This window comes from Salmo salar, chromosome 24, assembly GCF_965601325.2.
Source record: "Salmo salar chromosome 24, fSalSal1, whole genome shotgun sequence".
Classification (NCBI taxonomy): domain Eukaryota; kingdom Metazoa; phylum Chordata; class Actinopteri; order Salmoniformes; family Salmonidae; genus Salmo; species Salmo salar.
The window spans coordinates 23,016,723-23,029,571 of NC_138314.1; the positions used below are offsets into that span (position 1 = coordinate 23,016,723).

General features: G+C 39.5%; 2 protein-coding genes across 3 annotated transcripts in view; both read left to right on the forward strand.

The window, feature by feature from the left end:
• The first annotated feature begins 8,996 nt into the window (after positions 1–8,996).
• Positions 8,997–11,135, forward strand: LOC106585554 (transmembrane protein 230). Its single transcript, XM_014171905.3, has 3 exons — positions 8,997–9,425; positions 9,708–9,830; positions 9,966–11,135. Exons 1-3 carry the CDS (start codon positions 9,330–9,332, stop codon positions 10,104–10,106), a joined length of 360 nt encoding a protein of 119 aa, XP_014027380.1. The 5' UTR covers positions 8,997–9,329; the 3' UTR covers positions 10,107–11,135.
• A 374-nt stretch (positions 11,136–11,509) lies between these two features.
• The window catches only part of LOC106585552 (uncharacterized), a 68,869-nt gene continuing 67,529 nt past the window's right edge, over positions 11,510–12,849 (forward strand). The window contains exon 1 of one of the 2 annotated variants that reach the window (XR_001323973.3): positions 11,510–12,455. The gene's annotated coding sequence lies outside the window, so the exon portion shown is untranslated. The remainder of the gene's footprint in view (positions 12,456–12,849) is intronic. The other variant, XM_014171895.3, reaches the window with a different exon arrangement.

The following is a 12,849-nucleotide window of genomic DNA, read 5'->3' on the forward strand; positions in this document are numbered from 1 at the left end:
ACTATGAAATAACACATATGTAGTAACCAAAAAAGTGTTAAACAAATCAAAATATATGTTATATTTAAGATTCTTCAAAGTAGCCACCCTTTGCCATGATGACAGTTTATAAAATATCCCTAACTTCAGATGAGACCACATAAAAATACTTAACTAATGATTAGTAAATGGTTTATGAGGACCTATTTTAAACATCTTATAAATGATCTTATGAATCATTATTTTGTACTTCAAAAGTTGTTTATGTGTGAATAACTAGATTATGAATAAATGATTTACTATTCTATTATAAATGCTTTATTACAAGGGGTTATTATATACAAAAATATATACAAAAGGATAGAAGATAGTGTTTTGTTAATGCTGTGAACGGCATGTATATGTTTTTAAATAGCTTTCTCAGAATGTTCTGTGAACATTACTAAAGTTTTCTTTTGGTTTTTATGGAAAGTTTTATTAACGTTCTCGGAACAATTTAAGAACATGACTTAGAACCATGAGGAAACGTTATGCTGATGTACTGAAATTCCCACAGAATAACATTATTTATTAACATTCTCTCAACTTTTTGAAAACATTCCCAATGTCAAACCAGTTGGAGAACATTCCTTGAACATTGCCAAAACGGAAACGTTCTGCGGAAACGTTCTGTTTAAGTAATGAAATACCAACAATTTTTGTTTTGTCAAGTTCCTTAAATGTGCTGAGAATGTTCCAAAGCCAAGCTACTATCCTGCACCATTCACATAAAGTTGTGGGAAGTTTGTGTGCAAAATAAACATATGACAACTACGCTCTCACCAAGCTCTAAAAAACATATGGCTGTTAGAACATTATGTGTTAGCTGGGGATGTTGTTATTTTAGATGAAATATATTGCAAGTTCCTTGATGACAACTACTCAAATTTCACATAGAGTTGAAGTCGGAAGTTTACATACACCTTAGCCAAACACATTTAAACTCAGTTTTTCACAATTCCTGACATTTGATCCTAGTAAAAATTCCCTGTTTTAGGTCAGTTAGGATCACCACTTTATTTTAAGAATGTGAAATGTCAGAATAATAGTAGAGAGAATGATTTATTTCAGCTTTTATTTCTTTCATCACATTCCCAGTGGGTCAAAAGTTTACATACACTCAATTAGTATTTGGTAGCATTGCCTTTAAATTGTTTAACTTGGGTCAAACGTTCTTCCACAAGCTTCCCACAATAAGTTGGGTACATTTTGGCCCATTCCTCCTGACAGAGCCTCCTGACATGTTTTTTCAGTTCTGCCCACAACTTTTCTATAGGATTGATATCAAGGCTTTGTGATGGCCACTCCAACACCTTGACTTTGTTGTCCTTAAGCCATTTTGCCACAACTTTGGAAGTATGCTTGGGGTCATTGTTCATTTGGAAGACCCATTTGTGACCAACCTTTAACTTCCTGACTGATGTCTTGAGATGTTGCTTCAATATATCCACATCATTTTCCTACCTCATGATGCCATCTATTTTGTGAAGTGCACCCGCACTCCTGCAGCACAGCACCCCCACAACATGATGCTGCCACCCCCGTGCTTCACGGTTGGGATGGTGTTCTTCGGCTTGCAAGCCTCCCCCTTTCTCCTCCAAACATAACGATGGTCATTATGGCCAAACAGTTCTATTTTTGTTTCATCAGACCAGAGGACATTTCTCCAAAAAGTACGATCTTCGTCACCATGTGCAGTTGCAAACCATAGTCTGGCTTTTTTATGGCGGTTTTGGAGCAGTGGCTTCTTCCTTGCTGAGCGGCCTTTCAGGTTATGCCAATATAGGACTCGTTTTACTGTGGATATACATACTTTTGTACCTGTTTCCTCCAGCATCTTCTCAAGGTCCTTTGCTGCTGTTCTGGGATTGATTTGCACTTTTCTCACCAAAGTACGTTCATCTCTAGGAGACAGAAGGTGACTCCTCCCTGAGCGGTATGACGGCTGCGTGGTCGCATGGTGTTTATACTTGCGTACTATTGTTTTTACAGATGAACATGGTACCTTCAGGCATTTTGGAAATTGCTCCCAAGGATGAACCAGACTTGTGGAGGTCTACAATTTTTTTTCTGAGGTCTTGGCTGATTTCTTTTGATTTTCCCATGATGTCAAGCAAAGAGGCACTGAGTTTGAAGGTAGGCCTTGAAATATATCCACAGGTACACCTCCAATTGACTCAAATTATGTCAATTAGCCTAACAGAAGCTTCTAAAGCCATGACATCATTTTCTGGAATTTTCCAAGCTGTTTAAAGGCACAGTCAACTTAGTGTATGTTAACTTCTGACCCACTGGAAATGTGATACAGGGTGAAAGTGAAATAATCTGTCTGTAAACAATTGTTGGAAAAATTACTTGTGTCATGCACAAAGTAGATGTCCTAACTGATGTGCCAAAACTATAGTTTGTTAACAAGAAATTTGTGGAGTGGTTGAAAAACGAGTTTTAATGACTCCAACCTAAGTGTATGTAAACTTCCGACTTTAACTGTACGTATTTCAAACACAATTATTAATGGGTTGGAGCACACAACCATCTATGGATTTACTGACAAAAAATTATGCCATCCAGTTCCAATAGCAAGAGCCTTTTACAGTGAACCAATCACTTTCGGTAAGATCACCTTTTCTATCCCTTTAAGAGGAATTTAAAAATCATCATGTTCCATGTAGCCTATGTAATGACATCTATGGGGAAGGAAAGGGTCATTATTGTTGTCATACTGTTCTATACCCACCTAAACTTAGCATACGTGTCAGACACACAGAATGCCACATCGATTGTTGTCTGGGGCCCAGCAGTGAATGTAAAGTGACAGCAGACCGGCACAGGGCAATAGTATGACGCTGAAGTGGTCTAATGGTCAAGCCAGCGGTCAAGCCTCTCTCGGAATTGCTGTAATGAAGTCGGCTTTAATTTTTTTAGCTGATGGAACTCTGCCCCCAAACAGGACTCTAATGATGGCCCTGCTGCAGCTCCCTGACTGCTGTGCTATGTCACGCCCTGGGATACGGAGGGATGATACCACACACACACACACACACACACACACACACACACACACACACACACACACACACACACACACACACACACACACACACACACACACACACACACACACACACACACACACACACACACACACACACACACACATCCCCAGGGCTATGTTCATCTGGTATTATGCTATAACTGACAGTTGGGGAATTATGCTCTAGTGGTTATCATCTAAAATGACAACACTCCATGTCTCCTTCGGACAAACTATTTTAGATGTTGACAAACTAACTCTTGAGCAATTTAGAGCTTGGTTTCACACATCTTTATCAAGTTTTATCATGTAACCATATTGATGTGTTTCAGTGTCTTTAGTGTCTCACTAAACACCAGGAGCAATATTTTTCCAATTGAAATTCCCTTGTTCAAATGTTCAAAGTAACATTTTCATCACATCCTTATCAATGAAGTATTCCCAAGGTTACGCTGAACTCTAGCCATATGTTGTGTTATCACAGAGTAATTAGCTAAGCATCTTCAAGATTCAAATACCTTTTCAGACAAGATATTAATGTATTTCATATAAAGCAACACTGATGAGTATAACAGCAGAGCTGGAACAGGTTTCCTCAGATATTGAAATAATATCTCCCCTGTTTTGCTAAAGCACATTTATCCGTAAGATTATTCATAATCTACTGAGCATTTACTCCATGAATGCTGTGCGTGACCCTGACAAAGTGCTCATATCACTGTTTCCCAGCTACCTTGCTGGAGGGCTGTATGGTGAGGTTGCTATCAGACACTCCTGCCTACAGGGGGCTCTCTATTTTGTCTATGCGATGGTCCAATTTTCCCAGGACCAGAGGGGAAATGTGAATAACCCAGCTAGCACATTTGGTTCCTTGGAAGTTGTGGGAATGTCTGTTTTTGCTTTCCCATTGGTTCGGGGAATGAAGCTATAAGTGTCCTGAGCAGTAAAATGTGAAGTTTTTTAAACGTTCTGAGAACGGAAGTGAACATTTTGCCTGTTCTGGGAACGTATATTTTTAGGTTGCAGGGAGGTTCTGAGAACATTTTACTACGGTTTCCTGAAAGTTGTCCTGTGAGGTTTTATTAACATTCTGAGATGGGAAATTACAGGTTATTTTAAGGTAATTAAATAATGTTCTGAGAACATATTTCAATAAGACTTAATAACACTGCTAGCTTAGGTTAACTGTTTAAAACTCCAAGCACAGAGAGGACACATGGTAGGCTTTAATTATGCAAACATTTATTTTTTATTTTGGTACGTCGTCAGTGAGATTTAAACCATGATCTTCTGTTGTCTATCCATGGAATTAGTCCACTGCGCCACCAGGATGGAGCTAGCATGATATTTTTTTTACTCATACAAAGCTGTTCATTTTAGTCTATTCAAACAGACCCCATTTCAAAGGAAACAAGCACTCATTAAGATCAGGTGTGGCCAATTAGTGGGTGCAGCCAACACACCTGAACACACTTAACAAGATAGAGGATAGACAGAGTTTTGGTGACACAGAACAGAATGTATATGTTTTTAATTAAAATTCGTACAACATTATTTAAACACTACTAATGATTTATTGTGGTTTTTATGGAAGGTTTTCTTAATGTTCTAAGAACATGAGGAAACCTTCAGAAAATGTTATGCTGAAATACTGAAATTCCCACAGAAGAACATTGTTTCTTAACGTTCTGAGAACAATTTGAGAACATTTTTTAAAATAGAACTATGAGGAAACCCATAGGAAACGTTATGCTGAAATACTGAAATTCCCACCTCACAATGTTATGTGCTAGCTGGGTATCCTGCACCATTCCCAGAACGTTGTGGGAAGGTTGTGTGCAAAATAACCATAGGACAACCACGCTCTCACCAAGCATTAAAAAACATATGATTCTCAGAACAGTATTTACTAGCTGGGAATAAAGCAATTTTCAGGGAAGGAAGACAATTACCCTCGATCAACTGCAACTACATTAATTATTAATCAGAGGGAAAAAGGTGTGCAGTACTGCTTTATGTGCCATCCAGGTCATTGCTGTGCGTGACCAGAGAGATGACAATCCATTGCAGGGAGAATCAGTCAGACAACCATAGTCACAACCAGATGAACCTTCATACACAATGTCATCACAGCTTTTGTACAAGTTACCTGGTGTGCTTCTGTTTCTAATCTCCCTGAACACACCACACTGTAGAGGGTAAAAATAACATTGATGTCATTCTGCTACCTGATAAGAATCATCAGATAACCTGAATAGACTGTCTGCCTCTGACCTTCTCTGCTTTCTCTTCTCAGACCGCGTATCCACTTTATTGACCTGTGCAGAGTCATCAGGCACAGCTCTTATTGCACGGACACTGGATGGATAATCAAATGGTTTGTAGTCTGTTAAACACTCTCTGAGACAGAGCCATGGTAAACACGAGCAACATCTTCTAAGAAGTGGATGGCCTTTAATTGTTTTTTTGACCCAATATCACCATTAATTGAAAAAGTCAACTTCTTGTATCACAATTCATGAATGTTCTAAAGGGCTATTGATCTAGGGCGATATGTCATTTTATAGACCACAGTGTTCTGGACAAGATTGACCCTGCAGAGTTTTGTTTATTCTGAGGCAATTTGATGAAAACAGACATACAGCATGGGAGTGGATGGTGCAAATGTAATGCACCTCAGTAAGTACGTACACTGAGTGGACAAAACATTAGGAACACCGGCTCTTTCCATGACATAGACTGACCAGGTGAAAGCTATGATCCCTTATTGATGTCACCTGTTAAAACCACTTCAATCAGTGTAGGTGAAGGGGAAGAGACAGGTTAAAGGATTTTTAAGCCTTGAGACATGAATTGTGTGTGTGCCATTCAGAGGGTGAACGGGGTATAGTAGTAGGTTTCCAGGCGCAATGGTTTGAGTGTGTCAAGAACTGCAATGCTGCTGGGTTATTCAGGCTCAACAGTTTCCTGTGTGTATCAAGAATGGTCCACCACCCAAAGGACATCCATCCAACTTGACACAACTGTGAAAAGAATTGGAGTCAACATGGACCAGCATCCCTGTGGAACGTTTACCACACATTGTAGAGTCCATGCCCCGGCGAATTGAGGCTGTTCTGAAGGCAAAAGAGGTTGCAACTCAATATTAGGAAGGTATTCCTAATGTTTGGTACACTCAATGTATGTCTATTAGGACACAGAGATGGAAACAAAGCAGTGAAACACTGTGAAGTATATAAAACAATAAAGACCTTTTTACATCAGCAGATGTCACAAAGTGCTTATACAGAAACCCAGCCTAAAACCCCAAACAGCAAGCAATGTAGATGTAGAAGCACGGCGGCTAGGACAAACTCCCTAGAAAGGCAGGAACCTAAGAAGAAACCTAGAGAGGAACCAGGCTCTGAGGGGTGACCAGTCCTCTTCTGGCTGTGCCGGTGGAGATAAGAATACATGGCAATCAAGGCTAGATTGTTCTTGAAGATGTTCAAATGTTCATAGATGACCAACAGGGACAAATAATAATCACAGTGGTTATAGAGGGTGCAACAGGTCAGCACCTCAGGAGTAAATGTCAGTTTGCCCTCCATAGCCGAGAATTCAGAGGTCGAGACAGCAGGAGAGAGAGAGAGAGAGAGAGAGAGAGGAGAGAGAGAGAGAGAGAGAGAGAGAGAGAGAGAGAGAGAGAGAGAGAGAGAGAGAGAGAGAGAGAGAGAGAGAGAGAGAGAGAGAGAGAGAGTCTAAACAGCAGGTCCGGGATAAGGTAGCAGGTCTGGTGAACAGGTCAGGGTTCCATAGCCGCAGGCAGAACAGCAGAAACTGGATCAGGACCAAGTGGACTTGGGACGGAGACAGCCAGGAGTCGTTAGACTAGGTAGTCCTGATGGGATGGTCCTGAAGGCTATATTTATGCACAGAAATCTATATTTGAGTACAAGCCTCAAGGCAAAGGATGATATATGAGATAACCATATTAGATAATAATTTCAGATAACAATGATTGCCAATTCAATGTGATGTGCTGTCATCCCTGTGGCTCAGTTGGTAGAACATGGTGTTTGCAATGGTGTTTGCAACGCCAGGGTTGTGGGTTCGATTCCCATGGGGGGGCAGTATGGGGGGAAAAAAATAAAATGATGAATTGAAATGTATGCATTCACTACTGTAAGTCGCTCTGGATAAGAGCGTCTGCTAAATGACTAAAATGAAAATTTATGTCTAACATGGATTTTATACCATTTTGTGTTTAGTTACAAAGACTTCTGTGCAACTGTGTAGGGGTGGGAGGTGATCCCTGGATAGTTTTGATTGTTATTTCAACAGACCTTCTTAATCGTATTCGCACAAACAACAGGAAGTGACAGATGCAGTAGCTGGAGGTCTGGAAGCATATCAAGAGTCATGTTAGGTGAACTGTTGCAAAAGCCCTCCCAGTTACCATCTGTTGGTTTGGTTTCTTTTCATATGCTCACAAAAGACACGAGTCAAGACTACGCACTATGCTGTGAACATGCACAGTATAATCATGTACAATCTGACAACTACCTCAAGGTGTAGCCAGGGTATAAGTAGCATAGCTCTAGAAAACCCTTCTCTCTGTATGGTTTTCAGAAGTTAGCTTCGCCCATGGCTGGCTCTGTGTGAACTACAATTCAGACACTGTGTTTTAACATTTAGAAATGTCAATAATCATCACTTGCAAAATGTTTTTTGAAACATATGGCCTTTATCTTTCATATCAGAGAGAAATACATTTTCAAATAAACAAGATACACTTACTGTAGCAGATTTTCACAGAACCATACACGGTGTGTGCCTCCAGTTGACGAACTACACTTACTCCCCAGTTACGCTTACACACAGGTGTTCGGAGCACACTTCTGTCTTCTGTCAGTTTTCCGTAAACAAGCACTGTAACATGGAGATATGGCCATGTGGGAACACTAACCCTAACCCTATAAAAGGTGTGTGTAGTAATTTAACCTTTTCTTTTTATTATTATTTCTCGCTGATATGAAAAATACACTGAGTGTACCAAGAATTAGGAACACCTTCCTAGCATTGAGTTGCACCCCCTTTTGCTGTGGTGGACCATTCTTGATACACAGGAAACTGTTGATCACATCTGCATTGCTTGCTCTCTGGGGTTTTAGCCTCAGTTGTCAGTTTGACAACTGCAGTTGTAAAAAGGGCTCAATAAATACATCATTGATTGATTGAACGGAAAAACCAAGCAGTGTTGCAGTTCTTGACACAAACCAGGCCACCTGACACTTACTACCATACTTTCTTCAAAGACACTTAAATCTTTTGTCTTACCCTCTGAATGGCACACATACACAATCCATTGTCTCAAGGCTTAAAATTCCTTATTTAACCTATCTCCTCCCCTTCCTATTCTACACTGATTGAAGTGGCTTTAACAAGTGACATTAATACCAGATCATAGCTTTCACCTGGATTCACCTGTTCAGTCTGTCATAAGGTGTTCCTTATGTTTTGTACACTCAGTGTACGTTCCTTATGTTTCAAAAAGCATTCTGCAAGCGATGATTGTTTTGAGCAGGTGTCGGGGCTCTTAGCAAAAGTCCCCGGGAAGAAGATACCTTCATCAATAGGCGCTGAAGGTAGCTTCTATGAATGGGCTAAAGTAAACAATGCATGGGAAGAGGATGCAGAAAAAGCTACACTAAATCACTACAAAATCACAAAATACAGAATATAAGAGCGCTAACTATCTAACATCAGTGTCACTATTACAATATGTGGACTAACACGTGATAGATCTATTGATTTTATGAAAAGACAGATACTTTCATGACCGTCTCCTAGCCTACATGTTTTGTGGTCCACTTGAGCTGTACCAACTTGTTTTTCAGATGTGATACGGCATCGCCCCTTAGTGGTAGACTAGCCCACTTCCATTCCAGTTCAGGGACGGTTCAGAGCATTGCGCAGGCGCTGTACAGACTAAACAAGGAAGAGGGCATGAGTGCGGACGTTTTTATTGCAACAAAATGTTATGTTTATGTTCTAACTCCTGATCTGAAAAGGCGGTATCCCTCTTTCTATTTTCATTTGGTTGCAACATAGGCTAATTATAGGGAGTCGAGAGGAGCTGACATACTGATTAACACGTTCGTTACAAGTTGACAACAGTGTATCTGAATAGGCAAGTGTCATCATTGTAGCATTTCTCAATATGAAATGATACAATGTACCGGCTGCCAATGTAACAGAACAATGCAACAGTTTTAGCAAGTAATTTAAAGTAAAGATGAACGCTCGCAGCAGTTTAAGACAAGGAATACTTAACACAAAGGCCAGGTACTCCAAATTAGCCAATGATGATGACGGCTACATTGACCTGCAGGTAAGGGCTTTAGTGTGCTAGAATGGGCCTGGTAGGGTTGGAATAGAATCTATATAGGCTTAGTTTTATTTGAAATGAACTGCCAAGGTAATTATGGGATTATGTAGCCTATAGACATTGTCCAATGTTGTTATTGCACCAAACAACCCTGTATATAGAATCATGTTTTCATATCAGTATTGAAAAAAAGCTTTTGGGATGGTTTGGTGATACAAAAATGTACCATTACATTTATTGAGCTTCTGTGGTATGTTGTTATGAAGTCATGTTTGTCCCCCCCAGTTCCAAAAGAGCCCACCAAAGGTCCCATACAAAGCCATTGCACTGGCCACTGTCCTCTTCTTGATTGGCTCTCTTTTGATCACCATTGGAGCCCTCCTATTGGCAGGATACTTTGAAGTCACAGTGAGTATGAACTTTGAGTCCAGCTGTACATTCTTGTCATGTTTTACAACAGCACAACAAATAGATTTCACATAATTAGCTTTGACACATTCCAATGTGTTCCTTAGGTATATTTTTTTTGTTCATTAGTTTCAGCATGCTGACCGGACTGTGCCTGTTCTCATCATTGGAATCCTGGTTTTCCTTCCTGGATTCTATCACCTGCGGATAGCTTACTATGCATCGAAGGGCTACCGTGGTTACTCCTACGATGATATCCCAGACTTTGATGACTGAGCCACTCCTAACTGAGGCAACTCCTTTGTTATTTTCATATAACACTGTTGAATACAGTAAACAGACTAGGATCAAGGGTAGTCCTAAAGCAGATGTCCTTTTGATGTTTATGTTCATCATGTAATGTCCGTTCACTTTTAGTTTTTGGACTGGATTACCACCATACTTCATTATGAATGACTACTATATTTAGATTGGTTTGTGTTATTGTTTCTAACAAAAAACATGCACATTTGTATTTATTTCATGACATTTTTTGCTTTTTTGCTACATATGCATACATTTTACATATACATTTTACATACATGGCACTTTTATATACAGCAATCACATAACAATAATACATAACCGAACATGAGCTATTTAATCCCACCTCTCAGCCACTCTCATCCCAGCTATCACTGTAGACCACCCTTGATTTTTAGTTGACTGATCAATTGGAAATGTGATTGTAGGAGGCATTTTTTTACCCACATGATTTGCAGTTTGAGGTATAGAGCAAATTTGGTTTATTTATTCCCATAGTTTTGGCCTCGTGTAGGTATACCCACACATATCTATAAAAGGGAAGGACATCATTTCTGATAAAATACATAGCTGTGCTGTAAGGGAGGCATGAGTTTAATGGTATTGTCCAACTGAAAGACCTGATCAGTGTAACCATAAATACATTTACTCTCACTCTGGTTGGTACCCCAACAGAACCATGAGTTTGAGATATTATGGCTGAACTTGAAAGTTGACTCTTTGTTTTTCTGTTGAAATTTCACTTATGCTTTGCTGGAGAGTTCCTGGTAGGAGTATTTTATGTGATTAATGCCAATCCTTTGATCTCCATATGGTGTGCTGCTAGGCCTGTGAGAGTCAAGAAGGAAAAATAGTCGCGCAACAATATAGTGTTTGGTGCAGTTTTCCACTGGCTGAGTTTGAAAGGCATTGTCACTTGCAATGAAGTCCGTAGTGTATCCATATATTGAATGTAAAGGCATTTATGGTTGAGCACCAGCTCCAATAAAGATGTATCATGAACTACTCTCCACTTTTGTGTCAACTCACACCCCTCTGTGGTGTGCCAAAGTTTACTTTGTGGGTAAAAAAAAATAATTATATATATATATATATATTCTACAGACAACCATTGATGTTGTCTGAACAAAAAGTGTAATATCTGTGAGTGTGAGAGCTGTTATTATTGGATATTTTCTGGGTCAATGGTGCTACTGGTAGTGTAGCAAGTCTTCAGAAGTTTTTCCTAAATCAACTGAGTAGGGGGTTGCTACTTGGGCAGGTCTAGGATCAGTTTACCACAACCACTGCAGACCCCAAACAAAGCAAAGCTCACAGACATTACATGTAGTTCTTTGAGGGACAACACTGTTGCATTTGTTCAAAGGAAAACTATCCCACTCCCATATTGATTGGCAAATGTATGGTGAAGGAAATTTATTGTAACTTTTGTGACAAAGTAGCCTATTTTCTCCCAGTAATAACGGCTTTATTAATAATTTAATATACATGGAAAGACACATGGAGGAGAACAAAAGCTTAATGCAAGGACTTTTGGATAACATTTTGATCATTTAAAAAAATGTATAACTGGTGGATATGCAACATTACATTGCCTTTGTCTACGGACGTGTTCCGTTGCATAACATTTGTCTTTTGTAAGGGACCCCGACACGTCCTCTATGAGTTGGACTTTCCCACGAAAAGGCGCTTTTGTCTGAAGCGCTCAAACTGAGTGCATGTGGTAGGGAGGAGAAGAAAGATACGACGAAGGGACGAAACCGCGAGAAACGTAGTAGATGAATAGACGACTGTATTCTGTCTACACACTCCGTCATTGCAGTGGGGAATTTTTGAGCAACGTATAATTTAAATGCGCTTTATGGATTCGGATAGTATTTTTCTACTGCTCCTTTTTACAACACTTTGGGTAACTTTGGACAAAGCAACACGAAGAAGAGCAATATAAAATAATGCTCGGAAACTTTTGAAGGATTCTAAACCAATCTAGGTACTTCTTAGGTTTTTCTCTATCTTTATATGGGATTTAAAAGCTGAGAATTGAATGAGATAGTGCTACAGCTAAATCTACTAGGAGCTTTTCCTACAAGTTCCCTGGTTGTGTTTAACAACGATCATGTGGCGCGCGTGACACAGTCTGCCACGCTTTTATAAACTATGCGACCACCTGCCTTTTTCGAACACCTGCATTTTTAAGGCATCCTTTTAAAACTTTAGAGTAACTAATGAAAGCCCAAATACGTCAACCTGCATGCTGAAAAAAGCAAAGGACCTGATGGACTGATTTGATTCTGGTCAAGTCAGAGAAGTGCCTCAAGCAAGGTAAAGGTACTTTTAAATCGGGCGCAACCTACATGTGAATAACAGCCTCTGTGAGTTTCACACGGGGTCCACTTTTAATGCAAATGTAACTTACAATATACTATTATATTAAATGTTATTATTTCAAAAACACACAATTCCTCATTCTAGTTTTAGTCTAGACAAAAATTATGCCGTTGTAGGCTATACTTTTGTCTCGAATATTCAACCGACCATGGAAACAGTCTGACAAGCAGAATATCTCCTGTAGTGCATTGTGTTGACGTCTGTTCTTATTGATTATTTAGCTCGTGACATGTTTCTTTATCCACTGGAAATTACAGATGGATGATTTCTTAAGCGTGCGTTAGCATTTACTGTAAGTGAACGTTTAGAACCAGGCAGATTATTCATA